The sequence below is a fragment of the Poeciliopsis prolifica genome, unplaced genomic scaffold, assembly GCF_027474105.1.
Source record: "Poeciliopsis prolifica strain line A6 unplaced genomic scaffold, Auburn_PproV2 SCAFFOLD027, whole genome shotgun sequence".
In the NCBI taxonomy this organism is placed as follows: Eukaryota; Metazoa; Chordata; class Actinopteri; order Cyprinodontiformes; family Poeciliidae; genus Poeciliopsis; species Poeciliopsis prolifica.
This window is the reverse complement of record NW_026562402.1, coordinates 1,009,630-1,032,247: the sequence shown is the minus strand read 5'-3', so window position 1 is coordinate 1,032,247 and position 22,618 is coordinate 1,009,630. Positions and strand designations below refer to the sequence as shown.

The 22,618-nt window shown below is 36.5% G+C and overlaps 1 protein-coding gene across 2 annotated transcripts in view; it reads right to left on the bottom strand.

The window, feature by feature from the left end:
• chchd6a (coiled-coil-helix-coiled-coil-helix domain containing 6a) overlaps positions 1-22,618 on the bottom strand; it is a 72,148-nt gene that overhangs the window by 21,939 nt on the left and 27,591 nt on the right. For both annotated transcript variants that reach the window (XM_055048286.1, XM_055048287.1), the window contains 2 exons: positions 19,747-19,817; positions 6,423-6,558 (listed from right to left, as the gene is read on the bottom strand). In XM_055048286.1, the coding sequence (XP_054904261.1) occupies positions 6,423-6,558; positions 19,747-19,817 (207 nt within the window). The remainder of the gene's footprint in view (positions 1-6,422; positions 6,559-19,746; positions 19,818-22,618) is intronic.

The window sequence follows — 22,618 nt, the reverse complement described above, 5'->3', positions numbered from 1 at the left end:
ATTAGATTTTATAGCATTCCACTGTGATTCACTGGCCTTGCTAAAAATCAGCCAACATTCAGACTAAGGCTACAGAAACGTATTTATTGTCAGGCTGTCAACAGAGCCTCTGTCTGAAAATACCCTCATCAAAAGTTGATGAAGCAATTATTTTAGCCACTACTTTCAGGTGACTTAACACAGAGCCTGATAAAAATATACCAAGCACAACACAGAAAATGGCCACAAAACAACCAGATAATATTTGTTACAGCTACAGAAAAGAAGATGGTGACACTTCCCATCCAACACCTCATAATAAAGTGACAAAAACAAAACATAAAGGTGCAGTAGTTCAGCAAAAGAGCTGAATGTGTGTGTGGTGAAGAAACTGGAGAAGTTTGATTCAAGACCCCTCTATCTCAATCTTTCTCAAACTCTGATCCCCGAACCACTGGTGGTGAACCTGCAGCGTCCCCTAGAGGTTTTCAGGTTCAGTATGAAAATTTGGGCTGATATCAATATCCAATATGAATATTGCAGTTATGCTCGGTAACCTATATTGACAGATATTAAATATATTTTACTAATGTTTTGACACCTTTGGGGAAAAAACTAGCAGAAATAGATGGCAAAAAATAAAAATAAAAATTAGTTGTTTATAGCTATTTCTTAACGAGTAGCGATGTTGTGCCAAGACTCTAGTTTGATTCCATGACAAATTTATTTCCCAAGATGACAAATGAGGGTGGGTTCACAAGAAAGGGAAAGGATTCGATTTTAGTGAAAGTTGAATTTGGAAAAGAATACAGCTCTGCACTTAAGTAAATTTAGTAATTTGGAGCAAACTGCTCTAAACATAAACTTCTTGTATGTGAAAGTATTATATCATATATCAGTATTATATCATATATCAGCATGAGAGAAGTAATCAGTTTTTTAATTTTGCAGTGGAACAAGATTGGAGCACTGAAGGTGACCTTTAATACCTGGCAGCGTCACTTGTATTTAAAAAAAAAACAAAACTGTATTTGCCAAAATCAGAATTGCCAGGTTAGGCTTTTGAAACCAGAAAACTGTAATTGACGCACCTCTAAATCATACTGGGCCTTCATACAGAAGAACGTTTGACCTTGTAAAGATCCTAAGTGAAGCTATTGGGTCTGTGACATTTTCCCAAAGACATTTTCCCTCTACCAACATGAAATGCCACTGACATGAAGAAGAAAAAAATGTGTAAAAGTCAGACAAACAAACTCAAAGACCTTAATTTTGAGGCATGTGCAATGGTTTGATGAAACAGAAATTAAAGTGTTCAGTCAAAATGATCAAACTCACTTCTGAAGAAAAATTAGGAAGATTGGAAATTTGAAAACTGGCATTAAGTAAATAGTATTAACTTCCCAACCGGCCTAAAACAAGAACAGGTTTGTTGATTTAGTGAGAAAGGTTATTTTTCTGCTGATGAAGAATGTGGTTTAAACTTCATGTGTAAGTGTTAGCAAGGTTTTTAAAACAGCTAAGTTTCAGTGGCCAACGCCTGCCTGTTCTAGGACTTAATAAAGGTTCCAAAAGCTGGTATCCTCTCAGTATTAATATCTTCAGTATTATGAAACCTGGCCCGGTAGCTCCTACATAATTTTATTAACAAATTGCCAAAAGGGGGGAAAAAACATAACTTCAACAAACCTACTTCCTGGTCTCAGTTTCACCAGCAAACAGAAGACACAATTTTCATGTCCTGCTTTTGGGATAGTTATTTTGCAAACTTTTCTAAAATTTATGTTTTGTTTCCCAATACAAAGTTGACTGCTGTTCCCTGTGTGTTAAAACGTGTGCGGCCACAAATATCCACATACACTGAATTTCATTAAAATTTTGGGCTGTGAGAAAAACAGAAAAAAACCCTAAAACTATTACTTTATGGTTTAATTAAAATGTGCCATTCTGTCAGAGAAAAATGTATAGTAAAATTTAAAACTGAATAAGAAGTGACTTCTGTGATTTTCTCCAAGTGGGAAAAGAGCCAGATGCACAAATGAAGAAGTGTTTCTAAATCTCCGTCTGGATCCCTCTGCTGTTTTTAACTGAAATGTTTTTCTGCTCTCCGATTGTCTCTCTCCCTTCTCTCAGTGTGGCTCTGTTTATTTCCCCCCTCCTCCTCAGTCTGATGGGCAGCTTTAACTTTAGGAGTAACTCCCAGGGTATTAGACCAAAGCCTGCTACACCTGTGTAACCCTAAGCAAGGCTTCAGATATAAATGTGAACATGTGCATGAGTCTCAGCGGTTGGCCCTGCTTAAGGAGGAAAATAACGGCATTTGACGTTTCTGGAGGTGTGAACTTGGAGTTGACCAGAGCCTGGCCTTGCTGAGGCTCCACTCTCTGGATGTTGGAGAGTAATTACTTATCTCTTGCTTTTGCTTTTCCCCTCCTTTTCTTCTTTCAGCACTTACATGGTGCTGAACACGCCATATCACAATTTGTAAGTTTTTATAAAGCGAATCAGATTTCACTTTGGGATGCACGGTACATTTCTTTTTTTTTTACTTCCGATGCGATATTTGAAGTTTAGTATCGGCTGGTACCGATCCAATAAAAATTAAGCTGAACTGACTAAAAACACAGACATAAATGTACTGAATTACAAATTTATTTGGTAACTGCATCAGAAACAGAGATGGAATAGATCAGGAACATTGTCATAATACTTAATCTAGATTTCTTTTCAATATTGGCACCGATACAGATGTTGTTACCGGATTAATGCATCTCTAATTATAATAACCACTCCACTGCACAAACTAATATATGATCACATGCATCATTTTGTTACATAGTAAAATCTAAAACTGTGGATGTAATTCCACTACACTGCTGATAATTTTATAAAGATCACATTCACTTCAAACAGCTCCTTATGAAGATGGATCTAAAAGCTACTGAATGATGGAATGCAGTTCAATTCCTCATTATATTTTTTCCCACTTATTTTCACTCTATTGTCTCCTAACTAATTTTTCCAAACTTCTCCCACAGCTTTTTATCCTTTCCATGTCAGTGCACCTTATTTCCTTCATCTATTTGCTCTTCTGTAAACCAAGTTTGTGAAACTGATCACAACCTGGCTGTATCTAAGTCTGACACTAAATTACTTAAGAATCCCACAGTGACTGTAGAAATTCGGTGCGTTTTGTGAATATGTTCGCCTCCGAGAGCGTAGATAAATGACTACAGAAACCCGCCGAGCATCTGGGCAGCATGTTCGCATTCGGCGTAGCGGTGAGCATGTCAAGCTGCGCTTCCCAGCGGATAATGACTAGAGGTTATTTGCTTCCACTCCGCCGGCTCAGTGGAATCCTCCCCTCGTTTTTCATCAAACTCACATACATTTAAGCAGACTATCACACACACACACGCACATATGTGTGTGTATGCGTGAGTGTAGGAAGATGGTTGCATAACCCAGCAGGGAGACATCTGTGTTATGAGGCCTGTCCACTGACCCGCTGTGACACTGATCAAAACACATCACAGTCGATTCCTTGGAATGACAAAAAAGAAACAGGACTGATTTCTGTTCTAGTTAAGTTCTCTTTCATCCATTTAACACATAGAAAAAGAAAAAAAAAACTTTCTTGTTTGAGAAAAGAAAGATTGGTGCTGTGTGATCATACAAAAAATAAAATAAAAATAACTTAGCTTAAACAATATGAAAACAAAAAAAGTTGCATTATTATGTCACTGGATCGTTCCATCAAGAAAGAGCCTGTTATTTCACAAAGAGTGAAATGGGCCCCATTTCAAAGAGCCAAATTGTGAACTCAAATTTCTTTTATGACTTAAAAGATGCAAACGTAAAGCTATGTCTGAAAGGTTTGATGTTTACAGAATTTTTATAAACACCTGAATGTAACAGTTACTTGACAGTGTTATAAACTAGAACAGACATATAATACTGCCAACATGTTGAGGAATCGGATTGTAACTGTGGACTCAACATCTTAATTTATGCACATAAGAAGGTAAAGTCATTAAGAAATAAAAGTCATAATTATTATGGCACCGATACAGTCAAAATGATCAAACTCACTTCTGAAGAAAAATTAGGAAGATTGGAAATTTGAAAACTGGCATTAAGTAAATAGTATTAACTTCCCACCGGCCTAAAACAAGAACAGGTTTGTTGATTTAGTGAGAAAGGTTATTTTTCTGCTGATGAAGAATGTGGTTTAAACTTCATGTGTAAGTGTTAGCAAGGTTTTTAAAACAGCTAGTTTCAGTGGCCAACGCCTGCCTGTTCTAGGACTTAATAAAGGTTCCAAAAGCTGGTATCCTCTCAGTATTAATATCTTCAGTATTATGAAACCTGGCCCGGTTGCCAAAGAAAGATATCAAGGTTTTTAATAAAATCCTTTTGAGATTAAAATAATATTTTTTACAACAAGTTGGCTACACAATTGACTAATTTGAGTCCAGCATTCAGGAAAATCACTGCATGTTTCCCTGATCCTGTGGAGCTCTATCCAGAATCTGCTTCTACACAGGAGGAAAAGTTGCCAGTAAGAACCAAACTACCAGCAACAGCTTTTAAAGGTACATAATCAGGAAGAAGTTTCAAAAGTTTCCCACCGACAGGAGTGAAAGTTAGCAATGTGCCTCCAGGGCCAATCAAGATGCGGGGTAAAACATGCAGCAATGAATGTTATCCCTGATCAACTGTAGTAGTGTTTTTCTTTCTTTTTTTTTTTTTTTTCACTTCTTGTTATCTGACATGATAAGCAGCTATAGCTTCAAAATGCCTTTACAGCCAAAGCCTTAGAAGTGCAGGATACCAAAACTCTTTCAGTTTCTCATCACTCTCCTCTCATTCCCTCTTTGAGTTCACGTGAATTTTAATCTGCTGCAGTTGGGAAAAAACTTCATTTATCTGCAGATAAAGAATAAAGCAGCGGTTTTAACACCATTTCAGACCATGCAAGAAAAAAAGCATGCATACTGTAGCTAATCCTATTTGGTTTCCCTTGATGCTTAAAATTAATTGCTTATTGGCTGACCACAAAGAACAAAAGCAGTTTTAATGGACAGGTGAAGTGAGGATTTGTCTGTCCAGCTGTTTGTGGAAGTAATTATGAATGCCGCCATCTACGGACCGATTTTAAAGTTTGTTCAGCAACTGTCACAAAATCCTAACACGAGGGCAGCTAACGAAAAGAAAGATCAACTAATGGCCATTCTGTGGAAAATTGACATCAATTTCCGTCCGTGTGGATTTGTGGTCAGAGCCGTGAGAGGTGGGAGTGTTTACCTGCTGTGTGGACGTAGCCATAACGGCAATAAAAGGCGTTACTACCAAGTATTGATTGTAACATTTTATACTTGTTAGAAATTTGAAAATTGTTCTTTCTTTTGTGACAATTTTGCTCTACTTTGTGTACAAATACCACAAAAAATCCCAAGAATATATATTTGTTTTGGAAACTGACAAAATGTTCAGGTGGTGTGAATACTTTCACAAAGCAGAACTCCTAATATAATCAACAAAAGGTATTTGTAGCTGAAATATTAAGCAAAAAGGAATCATTTCTGGAGCTTGAGAATGACTTCCTGATCTCTAAATGAGAAATTAAGTTTTCATAAACCGTTTTAGAAATTAAAAAGATTAAATATGCCAAAATATCAAACAGCAAGGCACATAATCAGGCATTCTTATTACAAAATCCAATTTGTACTCAAATAATATAGAGCACAAGCAATTTGTTTTAATATCTTTATACAGTTCAAAATGTAGAAACTGAAGTTATTTTTGCTGCAACCATCATTACATTTGCTACAGTCCCAAAGCTCACCTACCCACTGCAATGCTAATGGAGTTAGATCATATTCAGAATTTATCAAAAGACAGAATAACACTATCTGGGGTTTATTGTTTTGTTTTTCTGACTCTGCTTTCTTGTGATTCCCCAAGTTTTCCCAAAATTAGCTCTCTGGTGACAAGGTGAACTTATCTTAAAGCAATGCTGTCATTCTGAAAAGCTGTCATTTTCACGACTTACAACACAGATTTTGCTGAGGAAACTTTGATTTTGTATTTTCACATCAGATATTCGCTCTGCAAGCTGTTATCAATGACATTTCCCAAGCACACACTCTGACAGCAATTATTATCTCTCGCAGTCTTGCACTTCTCAGAAATATCGTTGGAAAACACACAGGAAAATATGTCTGAACTAAAACAAGAACCCCAAAAAGTTCCCCAAAAGTTCATTAAGGTGCACAAATGCACACAATGTCACACGTGGAAACATTTTTATTCTTGTCATCCCATTTCTTTTAACTTATTAAAGGATGAAGGAATTTATTTGCAAAAGAGACATCATTCTATGTCTTCCTTTGATATCCCTATTTCTGTCAATTCCAGAGTTAGAGAAAAACAAATCTCACCTTTTTTGCAGAATTTATACACTGCATGTATTCTTTAGCCAAGTCTGAACACTTTAAGGTCTGGTCTTTGTTGTCCTTGTAGCAGGATAAAATCTGAGCCTGCAGACCAGGACACACTGGAGCCGTGTTACGAGACCTGCAGAAAAAAAAACCCCACAGAAACAAAAACAGAGAGACGGATTAATGTTTAGAGAGACAAAGAACTACATTTTCTCTCCTGTATATAAAAGTGACTGTTGCGACATAAACCAGTAAAGCTGCAGGAATGAGTTGTGGACTTTATGGCCTCCCTGTCTGATATGTGCAGTTGGAAAGGGCCAGACATAGCAACTCGACTGCAGTGAGACATCGTTCCTACCAACTAAAATGACTTTTCATCACCACTATTGGATGTTATTTGACAAATTACTGCCTACCCCAATTTAGGGTTATTCAGTTTCTAAAATACTGATTTCAATGTTTAAATCTCAATCACAGTCAAGGAATCTAATATTCAGAGCATCCAATATTAGAATCCCATCTTCAGTGTCTTCAAAATGTACATTAAATGTATCCAAAGTTAGCAAAAGCGCAAAATGAAAATACAGCATTAGCAGAAGTATACTCTCCAGTAATTATAACATTAGGATTAATGTTAGAATCCTAACATAATCCTAACATGGTTTAATGTTAGGATTAAGCCATCATACCACTAAGAATGGCTTAATGTTACCAAGTAATGGACACCACTCAAACTTGTGATAAAATGGTTTCTATAATTTTTTTAAAGATATTTAGGATCTGTTATGATTCATTTTTAAATGCCAACCCACACTCAGATTTTAAAGCATGTTTAATCTCGCTTCTTTTGGTGTGACAATTCTTCAAGATATAAAAAAAGATTTGCTGAGAATTGAAGTGTTTAAATACAAAAAAATGATAAAAGAGAGATGAAAAACAAGTCACGTTTCCGCTGATGGGAACCTGTTTGACAATGAATGGGGTGGATGGTACGTGCTTCACTGTAAATCACACAATTAGCTCTAAATCACACTTAATTGAGTGGGCAGGCTCATTCTGATCAAATACAGCAGAAAAGTGAGCTCTGAGAGATTGAATTAGCTGAGCTTAATTTGATATGTGGGCTGTATTATATTTTTTTTCTCTGGCTGTCTATCTGTGTGAGTGTTAAGGATGACGGGCTTTGCTGCCTCGACGTCTTGCTGTAATAGATTCTGACTGATTGAAGTAGAGACAAACGAGCTGCGTACGCCCACACAGGTACAGGGAGGCACATGCACGAATGCACACACTGTCACACTTTAGACATCAAAAATCACACACACACTTTATGAGGCAACATGTTAATGCTTTACTCCTCACACACACACCTGCTCTGTGAGGAGCGTTTAACAGCACGTTTAATTGAAAGCTAAATTAAAGACTCATTTTGCTTTTGACTGTGGAGTAGAGCTGACCTCAGTCATTTCAATTACAGCGTGCCTGTATCTGCACGGACGCGAGCAATAACAGAGTTTATCTGGGTGGCGACGTTTAAAGGAGAAAAATACACGTAAATGATGAGAGAAACATGAAAAAAACTAATTGAGATAAAGCGATGGAGAATGCAAGAACAAAAGATCCAATGGCATTCCTTAGATAATTGTTTTTAAAAAGATGACAGCCTATCAGATTCACACAAATGCTTCTCTTTTATGTTGCCAGTTTAATCTTTCTTCACTCTTATTTTTTGTCTTCCCTCAAACTTGGGTCTTTTTTGCTTTTCCCACTCGCCTCCTCCTTCCTGGTCACCGCATTAACTACACAGACAGTGTGACACCAAAGCACGCCGTCTTTATCTCCTCCGCACCCCCCCTCTATTTGAGTCCACAGAAGATAAGGAACTCTCCTTTAATTTGAAATAAATGGCCTTCATCAGGGAAGCTGAAGCCTCCTGATAGTGCTACGAGGTTTATTAAAGGCGCTTGAAGCAGAAAATTGGTTCAGCCGCAGCAAAAAAGCTAAAGCTCTGTCCACATGCTACACTAAATTGAAGGTGAGGCTTTAAATCAACAGTATTAACTGAGGCGCTTGCCAAAATAAATAATAAAAAGCGAGCTGGATGTGGCGAGGGTTTCTTTTTTTCCCTCTCAGCTGAGTGGCTTACAGAGCCGTAACTGTTAAATGTTTTAATGCGTGAAGAAGCATTCGCTATTTGGAGGGGAGGGAGCTCTCCACGCATCTGTAAGCAGCAAATATGACAAAACATAAACAGCGAGATTAGTTGCTTAATTAATGGCGCGGTTCTTTATGTTTAATTGTCGACGGAGAAGACAGTAGTGGGCGGAACAGACGAGGCCTCAGACTTCTGGACCAAAAACCGAGAAAAAAAAAGATGGAAATGAAATGCATGAAGCCAAAATGGAGAATAGAGAAGACACAGAAACACGCAGCGAACTACAAAGTCATATGGCAAGGCTACAAGGCTGATAAGGAAGACGCTTTTATCGCCTCCGAGTCAAGCTATGGATGAAGAGTGATGCTTTTGTGTCTCCCTTAATGGCTCTGGCTAAACATATAAAGCTCTGTTTTTTCCCCACGCATCATTTTATTTCTGTCCTTTCAACTACAGAGGAAAGGAATCTGCACTATGTTTTAGAGTAATTAGAAAATCTTATTAACATCTCAAAGAGTCAGACCCACACAAAAGACAAAGAGAAAAGACAATTTCAGAATTATTTTATGACTAGGACAGACACGAGTTTGGACTTGTGGCTTTATATTTTATTTTTATATGGTAAACAGACTGTGGAGCCTTAGTGAAAGAAAAGGGTAGAAAAAGCTCAAGTCAGGCACCAAGTAGAGTTGAGAACATCAACAATTAGATAATTTAAACATGTTTAACATCAATAATTGTCCATTTCTTATTTTGCTCGATGATACATTGTCCCAGAAGTTATTGCGATGAATGATAATATATTTGTTTTGAGAACATTTTCAACTAATGAAATGGTGACATAATACTAGAACACATTCTCAAAGATCAATAAACTTTAAACTCTAATGAACATTTAAAAGTGGAAGACATTTTATATATCTAAAAAAAATAAAAATAAAATAAACCACAAAGTTTCTGTAATCAAAATTTTCAAGAATCTATTTGACACCAAAGGAGCAAACTGAAGACTTTTATCCTCCAGTTTTTGTAGAAAGAGAAAAAAGAGAAAAACCAATAAATCTTGCAGATGGAAATTATTGACCTTGTTTTAATTCATTATGAGATTAATTGACTTATTGCTTGTTGTGATTGGGAAGCCCTAGTAAAGATATGGATATTCAGTTTTTATTGCAGTCGCATAATCTTGCACTGAGGAATCCAAACTTTAATTTGAGTACATTTCTTCAATGGAGAAAATAATTGTTCAGAATCAAAACGATCACTGGTGGAGCAATTACTGGTTCCCCAAACAACTCTGAATTTGTTCTCCGTGACTTTCTGTTTCCCTGGGGTGTAAATAAGCGATGACACAGAGGCCTATTTCTTTTAGCTGCAGGTCCAGGACAATTATCTCCTCACCACACATAGTAGGCAGGAGCGTAAGAGACATAGAAACATCTCAAAAGATCCCTATTACAGAGCCGTGGCAAAGAGTGGCATCCTTGGCTCACCATAGCAACCAGTGGAAAATTGTACTTTGGTCAAATGAGCAACCAACACTCTAGTCAGGTTTGGGATGAGTCAAGGCCTGAATATGTGGAAAAACTTGTTAGATGGTATGGAGTCATGAATGTCTGGTTGACTCCAGCAGAAAACTGAAAATGGGTCAGCTCTATCAGAAGAATAATATACAAAATAGAAATAACATACCAGACATAAAATGGACCTTTTGTCATGACTATATCAGTTTCCTGATCTAAATCTTGTCAAACACCTGTGGGATGAGCTGAAGAGAAGAGCGCACTCAAACAGTCTACAGAGAGACTGCACAAACAGAAACAGTTAAAGATGCATCTCTGTATGCGTCCAACTTGTGAAATGTTATAAGCTTTGAGTAAATGCTGTTCAGCTGGCTAACAAGAGCTGTACAGAGTATTTAGAAATATAATTACCATTATTATTCTACAACATAGGATTTTTATTTTCTAAATTAAATAGTTGTACTTCAATTAATGCTTGGATTATTCAACATGTTCTATATAAGCAGCAGCTAAATTGGAAATGCTGTAATTTTAATCATTTTAACTCTTCTGCAGTGTGAGAATGATGCTCAGGAGGAGAGCTGCAAATGTCACAGTGGGAAGCAGATAAGGTTGTCCTGTCAGACCATCAGTTCCCAAAACCACACAAAAAGAAACCTTGTAAAAACACGCCCAGTGTGACCTCGCCGGACCGCGCACATGGTAAAAAGCTCAGAGTTTAACTGACCTCATCTCTTAATATCTCAGGACGTTTAAAAAAATCATTAAGGCTGTTTCTAATCTCAGCACAAAAGTTTGTTAGTGTGTGATTTATTTCACACTAAAACAACTCAAAGGGTCCATACTAAGTTTAAACTCCAACAGAGTAGACCTTGTACAATAACTGGACTTAAGGATAATTCAGTTTTGCTAATGCTAACTAATATTTATTAGGCTCTTAAAATGCTACAAATTTATACAACCGAGACTCATCTTCATATTGTTAAAGCCCAGTTCACCAGTCAGTTAAAACTAGGATCTGCCAGTCTGTGTTTTGTGTCTGTCCTCACACACTGTATGACTGCAGCAGCCATACATCACACCTTGCTCACAGTTCCAGTTCACACCAGTCTCCTTTGCTCCTGTGGGTATGTACTGTATGTGTTACAGGGCTTGAAACAATCCACATCTGTGCCGCTTACTGTAGTATATAACACAAGTACTGCTGAGTACGTTTTTCTGTGTGTGTGTTTGAGAGACGGTTTGACATCTGAGACCTTAACACCCCAGACTTGACATCTACAAAGGAGCAGAGGTTCTGTCACAGGTCTTTGCATAGATTTTGTAAAGTCCCAATTTTCAGATCATATTGACACACAGAGGTATGTTTTATGGCTCAAACGTCTTTGTCCACTGTGAAATTAAAAATGAGTGAACAAAAAGCCAGTAAAACAACTTTAAAAACCTAAAGAAAGACTGCTGATTGATATATCAAGACTAGTTCAAACTAATACAAAAGAGTGTCACTGCTTAGATCAGGGGTGCCCAAAGTTGGTCCTTGAGGGCCGGCATCCTGCATGTTTCCATTCTCTCCCTGGTGCTAGTAAACCTTTTCAGCAAGTCCATGTTCTTCTTAGGCCTTTTGATGAGCCATCATTCGGTGCCTTAATCCAGGGAGAGAACAAAAACATGCAGGATACTGGCCCTCCAGTACCCACTTTGGGCACTCTGGGCTTAGATGAAAAGTAGAATAAAAAGAAGATTGACATAGGATTTTAACACCATGCTGTTTCTCCTCCTCTACTACTAATTTCAGGTGAAAGTAATCCACTTGGTATATTTGAGTAAATCCATAGTGATTTAGGCCAGTGTTAAAAGAGCAAGACAACATATTGTTCACCAAAAGAAAAGTCACATTTTCCTTTAGTTCTTTAGATTCTCTTTGGTTAAAGTGAAACAGCACATACATGCTGAACCCAGTTTCTGACCCAAATCTTAAATCTAAACTTGGGAAACAAGTTCTGAAAGGATAAAGGCTGACTGAGTGAAAATCATGGGGATTCTGTGAGTAAAAGTAAAAATATGAAATTCTCCCTGGACTACAAGCAAAACCTTGGATGGGATCAGCTGGAAATGCTGCATCCTGCTGCATGGTGTGTGCAGAATGATTAAAATAAGCTCATCTCTAACTAACGAGGATGTATTGGTCCTGTAACATTTTGATCATTTTAATAAGCTTTTCACTTCTTTATCTGTGTAGGAGTTGCTTAGATTGTTTTGTTCTATAAAATCATTTCAGGAAATTATAAAAAGACAAAAAAGTCTGTTGAAACTACCCTAAATTATACTCAGTCAATACACATCACTAGTCATCCCTAGTCGGACAACAATGTATATCCAGGTATTCTTTAGGGAGATTTACAGATATAAAAATTTGGACTCAACTCTCTTACTGACAGAGAATCAGACGGAACACGGTGAGATGATCTGTTCTCCTAATAAAAAAAGCAAGACTCTTCACCTGTACATAATATGAACTGGCAACAGCAGGTGAACATAGTGCATCCTGTACTGCTGCTGAGAAAATACTCACATTTCAGCAATAGTATTTATTAACGATAGTAATGTCTGTTGGATTCACACACTGATAAGTCCCTTCATGTAATAGTGACCAAGCCGGTTTTCTTTGAAATCAAATGTCACTTGAATGTTTCAGTGTATTTAACCATTAACCTGAAAATCTTGTTCTGTATTTTTAATCTTTGCTTTGTTGACATTGTACTTTTAATTAAAAGGGGATTACAATGAATTACAAATAATTACTTTTTATTGCTATTTTCTTTCTTCATGGCATTACTGAAGTGTGTGAATTGACTAATTACACTTTGACAGATTTAGCCTCTCGTTAAACTGGATTAAATACCTGCGAGCTCTGACCTAAATTGATTACTTTTAAATTAAACTTTTACAAAAGTCAAATCTCAAATTGATAGCAGAACCTTTTTTTTTTTTTTTAAATTACAAGTTGCCGAATATGAAAGAATATAACATTTTGAACTGATTTGTGAAAGCCAAGACCTGCAAACTACTAAATGGATTCAAATACAAAACCATATAGCAAGGCAAACAGGCTCTGTCTTATCTACTGAGGCAGGAATTGACTTTTGACATGCTAGACGCTCAGAATTCCCGAGCAGACTGCTTTACCATTACTGGTCTGATTAATCCCGGTGCTGTGGTGAAAAAGAGAAAGGGAGAGATGTTAACAAGAGGGAGTGCAGGAAAGGTGAAGTAGAAAACAGCTAGAGAGAAAGGGTTGCTTCTTATCTTCAGCTTGTACCTTGTATGCACCTGCACCTTGACAGCTTTTCAATTGACTGAAGGTACACATCCTCTCCTCCTCTATCTTGTATCTATACACTCCTTCAATCATCCTCTACCATCCCTCCTTATTTATCACATCCACAGCCAGGGAAGAAGGGTCTTCTATATACTGGTGCTCAGAGTTCACTTTGCCTCTTGTAAACATATACGACGAGGTCACAACAACGGCTGAGATGAATGAACAGGCTTGAATTTAATAAAACAAATCATATTCTAATGATTTTTGTTGTATTATGTCCACTGACATGAGGAAAGACCAGAAAGAGTTACTGGTAATTTTCCAAAATGATAAATTGTTGAGAGAAACTTTCAAGGATCATTATTCTACCATTAAAATTCAATTAAATATTGATTATCCAAACTGTGTGCGCATGAAAGCGATCTAGTACTCGGCACAACCTTACAGATGTGTAAGCCCAAAGCTAATTTTTAAGCTTTGGGCTTAAAAATTAGAAAATAATTGTAGACAGTTTTTGTCACAAAACAATCATTTGTTAAAAAAATAAAGATAACAAAAAAGTTGAAATAATCTGGTAGCATAAGGTGCAGACCCTTAAGTTAACACTTTAATGAAACAACAAGTGACTCAATTTCATAGTAATGTTTCATGTAAAGTTTAAATCCAGCCTAAAAACCTGTCAAACCTGACCCAGACCCACAGACATTGTGTCTGAGCCCAATGAGACCTTACTAACTTTAATTAGAGGTCCGACTCCAAAGTAAACCAGACATATTTTTTTATGAAGATTTTACTGCCTTTGTTTTCAGGCCATAATTTGAGTAAGCAGTGTAACTTTTTGGATAATTTAGTTTTGTTTTTTAACATCTTCCATCTCCTTATTGCCCCTGCAGGGTGAGTCAGGTGCAAATCTTCTGGGATGTGTGACTGATAGGAGCAGAACAGGGTGCAGCTGCATGTGTTTTGCGCAGTGCGCTGTGCTTGTTACAGTCTAATTAACTTCTGCACCTTAATTTCTTTAGTTCTTCAAAATGATAAACTCTCTACTCCTCTATATAGACTTTGTACTGTCCTCAATGTTATTTGAGCCCCCTGTTCCATCTGAACCCCAGATTGTGATAATGCTTCTTTCAGTTTTTTTTTTTTTTTTACTTTGTTTATCCCTTGATGATGCTGTGTTTTAATACCGATAAGCTTGGTTTAACCAAACCACAATACATCCTCCCACAATGTTTTAAACCACTTTAAATAGATATGGATGTTCTCTTAGAAAGAAACACAATAATTCCTGCAGCTTCTGCAGTGCTGCTGTCAATCTTTTTGCCTTGTGTGACGTAACACCACAACACCTTGTCTTTTCATAAATTGTGGAGAATAAAAAAAAATGTTTTTTTGTTTTTCTCTGTGAAAGCCACAGTTTTATGTTAATGTTTGAATGACCTTACTAAGACAGTGGTGGTTTATTGCAGATTCATTTTTTAATGTTGGTTTTGCTATGTAGTTGAATTGTACAGAATATATAATACATTCATCTGGGAAAATAGATTTTCCCAGAAAAATTAATTCCTAATTTTTAGCTAGGAATTAACTAGCTAAAAATTTAACTATAAAAGTTTTCAAAAGTCTTAGATGTCACTTACTGCCATATGACAGTATGACAGTAAGTCATACTGTCATATGAGGACTTACTGTCCTCATATGACAGAAAGTGACATCTAAGACTTTTGAAAACTTTTATAGTTAAATTTTTAGCTAGTTAATTCCTTGCAAATAATTTTTTTTCACCCAACAATTCTAAAGTTTGGAATCAAATACAAATGTGTTTGTTTCCCCAAAGATAAAACCAATTTCATGCAATATACAAACATTTCATCCAGTTTAAAAACACTGCAGAAAGATACAATTTTTCTTCAGAGGCTTATTATCAGCATCTACCAAGTCCTCTGTATCAAGAGTGATACTGCTAACCACTGAAAAGCTAACTGATTATTAGAAAACCCTTCCGAAATGGTGAAGCACAGCTGAAAACTGGTACATTAATGAGGGAGCATCAGGGGAGTAGCATTCTGTAGGTTAACGAAGTGTCTGAATAATCAGAAGGTGTTTGTTTACAGGCTCCAAGTGGACAAAAAGACAGAATTAACTTTGTTTGGAGAAGAAACAGTTATAAGTCTTTCTAAAGGAAGTTTCAAGAATTTATAGATTTCAATTGGACGCTGGCAGTTTTGGTTCCTAACTTCCATGCATACCAGGTTTTTCACTGGACTCCTTTCAGAAACCAGCCAAAACAAGAACAGAAAAATGGAATCAATATGAAAATCTGCAGCAACATTTTCAGTTCTGACTGAAAGAAATCACCCGTTAGTTAACATCTGAGGTTTTCTGGGAGTTGTTTCCAGAGCTAAATCACACTCAGCTCATACAGTAAACACAAGACCTTGGTACAGATGCATTGTTAAAGATGTACTACGCTGAGGGAGCTGGTAGTATATATTGTAACAAGAATGTTTGTGTCCAATTACATAAACAAGTAAAACAAAATAATAGATCCCTTATTTATGTTTTATGTCTGCAGAAACTGATTTGGATGTTTGGCATAAAACTGCAATATTTTGACTCCAAAATATGTAAAAAAAACAAAAACAAAAACAAAGAGACAAACAGAAAATTGTTACAATTCAGCATACAAGATCCCACTCAGGAAACCACAACTCAAAATATATAACCGAAGCATGTTGTTAGCTTGAATCAAGTAGAAGGCATTTTTTAACCAGGGCTGTTGATTTAGCTTGCCGATGTTTGCAGTGTTTGTGGAGCTACTGCTGCACAATCGTATCCTTGACAGAGACTGGGAGTCTATCTGACAAAGGCTGCCATTAAGCCTTGCTCCAACACCACTATAACAGACAGCTGGTCTAGTTAGGATGGCTCGGATGATAACCTGGCCAGTCTGACATGGGAATCTGCCCAACTCGTCTTGGCCTCATTCTAATGCTTTATCCTCTGGAGAGAAAGACTTCCTCCTTACACATTCACATGCAACATATATCTAGACTAGAAACACAACAGGAATTGGGAAAGTCAATTTCTTTTATTTTGTAAATCAACAGATGTACTTTGTCATCTTCACATGACAGATATTTCTTAGGGAAAACATTCTGCACCAGGTCTTTCAGGGACTAATGGTTGCTGTGTCAAATGGCAGAACCACCACAAACTCAATTTCTAAAATGTGTTTATTATTATTTTTCTATGGTGTTAGTTTGATTAAGTAGTTAGTGGGCGACTAGACAATCTGTACATGTTGCTTTAGAGGCACTGAGTAGGTTGTTAGGGCCACCAGAAGATAGGAAGATGCTAAAAAATATATATACAAAAAAAAAAAAATTATCAGAAAATATCATTTTTTTATAATAAAGTCTGCATTTGATATTATGTATATCCTTTTGATTGGCTGCCGGTTGAATTTATCAAGTGGTCAGCTAAAAGCAAAGGTGAGGCAGCATTTATGATAGACACATGTAATAATAATTGAGAACACAGCATAAAAGTAAAAGAATATTGTAAAAGTTGATGTTACTTTGTCTGTTGGTTTGTAAAGAAGGGCCCAAGCCAGAAGTTAATGCTGCTTGGAAGGCCCTGGCATGGAAAAGTTTAGGAGTCCCGCATTCTTTTATTGTTTTAAATGTTGAGAAAATATTTTATTTGTTTTGATCCTTATATTTTAAACAACTTGCAGTAATAAAACAGTTTAATCTTTGCATTAAAACCACATTTCCACCTAAATTAATCAGAGTAAAATAGATAAAAAAATTCTGAGTAAAATGCACACACCACTGCTCAAGGGCAAATTTTTCAAAACATTTTAATCTGTTTGACAAAAAGCTAGAAACTCATGATAGAAAATGTAGATAATGAAAATTAACCTGCGTAAAGATCAGTGCAGACCCATTGACTGCAATAAGATCTCACTATAGCTCTGGTCTAAATACCCAATAATCAGTGCAACATAACTTCGACTGAATTTTTTATAATTATTAATATCAAAAATAAGTTGCTAGAGAGTTTGTAAGGGCAAGCAAAGAAGAAATGTTCAGAAAATCAGAAAAAGAAAGGTTGGAAATGTTACTGTAGCTCTTCTGGTTTTGCTCCACTGGTTTTTGACATTTTGAGCACAGCTAGTTGCAAATCTTGTTCTCTACTCAGCACATAGATGAAAGTGTCCACACAAACATGCAACTCACTCAAATTTATTGTTCAAGAGTGCACAGTTTCTACTGCAACGATTAGTGAATTGCCACACAGCACAGACTTGTTACCAGAAAACAGAGGCAAAGCATTGGTATAGATGGTGAAAACTTGTGAGGCGTGTTCGGTCAGTGTCCTACAAGTTTTACATATGTTTTTTTTATGGTAAACAGAAAATATCAATTGTGATTTAAATGTATGGGTCATACATCAGGCTCTTCAGAACCTAGTGGTAGTCTGAGGAACTATTTGATTCATGTGTCTGGCCACAGAGGAACATTCATAAACAGACCAGACCTCAGTCGCATAGGTCCAGAATAACACACTTTAGCTGAAGGGTCTGCTAGGTTACAAAACCTGGACTAAATGCATTACAATGTTCCAAGGTGCCTGTCAGACCGTTGGGCTCTCATATTTGTGCTCTTCGTCAAACGAGTGTTAAATGGATCACGCTCATTCAATCTGTGGTCACAGTGGGCTCTGTAAAGAATGTTTACTTGCATATCCAGGAGTAAAATAGTGGACTATTTGTCTGTCCAATGTTACAAGGAACTGGCTGGTGATAGAGACAGTCCACCGTGACAACTGAAACAGATCTGCTGTTTTTAACAGAAGAGCACAATAATTTCCGATAGAAGACTGACTTTTAATCATATAAAAATTATGAAGGACTTTGAAAAACAAAAACTTAACTTCTATGTTTTTATTAAACCTCCATTTCATACATTGCATGTCCACTGAAAAGAAGAATGTAAAATTTATCTGCAGAGACAAAGGAAGTTACTTTTTGCTGTCAAATGAGTGTTTGACCATCTTGGGCTGAAAGTTCAATGCTCCAACACTAAAAGCCTCCCAATTGTCAGATAATAAGTAGTTGAGTTATTCAGGAAAAAAAGGTTGGAGCAGCTTCAAGCACTCAACGTTCAGAGGTGAGTGAATGAGGTCATGTGACTCAGATATATAAGAAGGAGCTACAGGAGTTTCATAACATAGATGTTTATTTGTGGTATATTTATTGTCTCTGTATTGTGACATTTTTGCCCTTCAAGAAAAGTGGGGTGCCATATGTGAACAGCATGAGATAGAGGCATTGACAGCAATAATGGAGGCATATCCTCCACCATTGAAGGCTTGTTACATTGTTTGAACTTTCAGGATATCCTAATTGTATGCTTCTCCTTAAAAGTTGTACTTTTATGCCAATATAATCGTAACTTAATGTCTTTATTTTATCCATAAACGTACTGCCATAAGGTTAAACCAAATATCCTGAGCTTTTTGTGTGTAGTACTGGACTTTCTATTGTTTCATACTTTTCTATTAAGAAATATGGAAACAACAAAATAAAGAGCATTCAAAGTCACAGCAAATAAAAAAGAATAAAACACTTAAACAGAAACAGAAATTAAAAATCATCTCTGCTCAGCAACATGGGGAGAACTTCATTAATATAAAGTGAAAAATTAACCCAATAGCAGAAAAGCCTGCCCTTAGGGACGAGAATATTTCCTTGTAGTTTCTCTGAGGACTTCAGCTTTTTGGCTTTTTTCATTTTGAGGGCTCTTGTCGTTTAACAGCAAGTCAAGGTCTGGTCTCTAATGCCAATTAAATTTGTGTGTTGTACATTCTGCAGTGGCAATAATTATGTATCTTCTTTCTGGCTGTGGCTCATTACACTTCCAGAGTGAGAAGTGAGGATGGCGAAACAGGCTATTGTTGAATTCTGTTTAATTAAAGCAACCAATTAAAACATTTATTACACGGGTCAGTTTGCTCCAGAGACTGTAAACATTTAAGTAGGTAAGACAAAAAAAAATTTAAAAACAGCTGCCTCACTATTCATTGTCTGTTGGGTTAATGTAATTCTGCATACGGAAGTTGGTAGAGTATTTCCAGAGGCTGCAGGTTATAATATTTCCCAGCTTTTGTAGCTACAAATTGAATTTGTGGTTGTTAAAGTGCACATAAGCAGGAATGAGTGTGTGCATACTCAGACATATTTGTCAAACTTTCTCTGTTGGGATGATGACTCGGGAAAAGCAAGAGCATTTTGGATGATTTGTGTGCACATCTCACCTGAAGCTTGCTTCTGTCATGGAGGCAGCTTGGTGGAATTGATCTTTACTCTCCTTGAATCTCTCAAAGTTCTACAGAGATTTTCACCAAAACAACAAAAAGAGACAAAAAGAAAAGATTTAGTCAGATTATTAGAGAGATGCATTTGTTTGCCTTTTGAACATGCAGAAGGAAATAAACGCATCACATTTTTTGTCAATCCGTGCAGATGAAGCCCCTGAAGTGGAAGTGTTTGCCCAGTAAACAACATTAATAACATATCAGATGAAATATTCACCCTTTTTAAAAACAACTCACTTTTTTATCTTATAATTCTCTTACTTTCACTCATTTCCACCTTTTATTTTGTTTCCTTGAAATTTTCTTTTGCTCATCAACAGCTGCTTTCTTTGATCTCTACTCCATTTTTTTCTCATTCCAGGCTACAGACCAAAACAACTCAACTTAATAGCATTTCTTTATCATAAAACTAACAGAATGTTGAAGATTTCTACATGCAACCTGAATAAGACTTAGCAATTCCAGTCCCTAGCTGTAAAACTAAATCTTGGCGTTGATAAGCTGCATTACTCATACATTTCTTGTTCTTTTTTGTAGAAAAATCAAGATTTCTGCCTTTGCAGTCTGTCTGAGAATCAAAAGTTGTGCATGCCTTCAGTGGTATTATGAAAAAACAATCAACTAATCCACAACAACTGCAGCCTCTCCTCTGCAGATCCCCCGAGCTTAGGCCTTTCAACACGCAGCATCCCCCCAAATATTTACCCAGCAAACTGCACCATCTTGGAAAGAAAAATGTGGAGGAAAAATAAAACTGAAAGCACTGCAAGGCAGGTATTATAAAAGAAAAAGGAGAAAAAGTAAAAGTTATGGGTTGAAACTGAATTAATAAATATGACACGTGAAAATATTATTGAAAAAAATGTATGTAAAGTAAAAAGATTCCTGTGATGGTAAAAGATTAAAAATGTTTTATGGCGGAGATTATATTAGATAAACTTCACCAGATTTGAACTATCGGCAAACCTGAGTTGATTCATGTCAATCATTCATAGGATTCCTTCTTGTCTTTAAGTTACTCCAGGAGCACCTCAGGGCTCTGTGCTCAGACTACTTTTTTGTTGATTCAGAACAGAACCACAAGTTTGAATTTTCACCATTATGCAACACACAGCTGCATCTGTGTATTAAGTAACTAGATACTTGATAATGTACTAAAACAGACGCGTGTGTAAAGTAGTTGAAGGTCTGTACCACAAGTACATTTTTATTTTCCAAGGCTTTTATCTCTTGATTTCACTGTGTTTCTTCATTTTTGTTTGATGTTTTGTATGGTTTTAAGGTTGATTTCTATTGTACAATGCTTTGTGATTTTATGGCAGAAAAGACCTTTATAAATAGACTTTACTTACTTGGTCCAAACATTGATACTATGGATCCTACGCTCCAAACACCTGCACCAATTCCAGGCCATGTTATGACTCAAGGAAAAAAAAGCAATGAGTAAAATGTTTGGTCTTCTGAGATGTAGCATTGTGTCTTTCTCTGAACACTTAGTTTTGTTTTGGCATCCTGGTCTTAACATCATTTTCATTTAATTTCTTACTGTGTTTTCTGTTTCTTAATCCCGTTTCTTGTTTTCCACTTTGAAGTGCTACAACCCAGTTACAATATAGCTGCATGGAATGCCAATACAACTCAATTAGCTATGTCTATTTGTGGTTTAGTATTGGCAAATTCATCTATTCGCAGATTTTTCTGTGGAACGTAACTTTAAATTATCAGGAAAAATTTGCCTATTTGTTATTTTTCAGAAAGCATATTTAAAATATTCAAAAGCAAATGCAGCATGGGAAGCTGAATTACTTGGCTAAATGCTAGTTAGCCAAGTTAGAGGCATTTTGATCAATAAAGTTCTTAAAACAAGAACGATTCCTAGATCTAAATCTTTATTGCCTTGATGCATCAACTAAAAATAATTCCACCTACACCCCATTATTGTCTAATTTAAGCATAATATTTAACCATTACACTGTAAGTAGTTTGAAATGTTTGTTCATGTATTTTTTCCTTCTTTTATCCCTAAAAACAAACTAATAAACGCCAACCTTACCCTTTTCTAAAGCGTCATTGTTCTCCTATACGATATATTCTTTAAACACGAAAGTTAGCTTTAACATTGCAGCAGTCCCATAAGGGTATTCATTTATCCATTTCCCTTTCAAACTCCAGACTACTTGACAGTGTTGTGGTTTTTGACGTGCTTTGGGGAAAAACAAAAAGACGCTAATAAGTGGAGCATCTTAAAAAGACTGATTAACAGCTGAGACTTTTTTAAAAAGGAGGGGAATTCAAAGGTGTGGAATATTATAAACAAGTGCGTAGAGCCAGGGAAGAACAAAGCTGACACAGGGAGTCAAGAAGCTCGTTAGATGTGAAAAGGTGGAAGCAGCTGTACTTTGCATTCATCAGCCATCAATAGCCAAACAGCTTTCTGCTTCCCCACTGATTATGATTGCAAGCAATAATTTTCACCAGCTGTCTACACATGTTTGCAACCAACCTACACCTACAGGAGCACGCCTCTGAAATCTTATACATGGGGAACTCTGGCGGTTCCCCCGATTTCTAAACCAATTAGACATATTTGTTTCTTTGGTTAATTTCTAATGATGTTAGGAAATCATCAAAAATTGCCGTAATTACTGTAAAAAGGCATACCAATCAAACAGAATGAAGCCCATCACACAGGTAACAGAGGAATACTAATGGGGTTCCTGATATAAAAGCTTATGGAAGAACAAAACAAAATCAATGAATAGATTTGTGATAAAACCTGGGAGAACACTTCAGATTGAACAAATGATTCTCT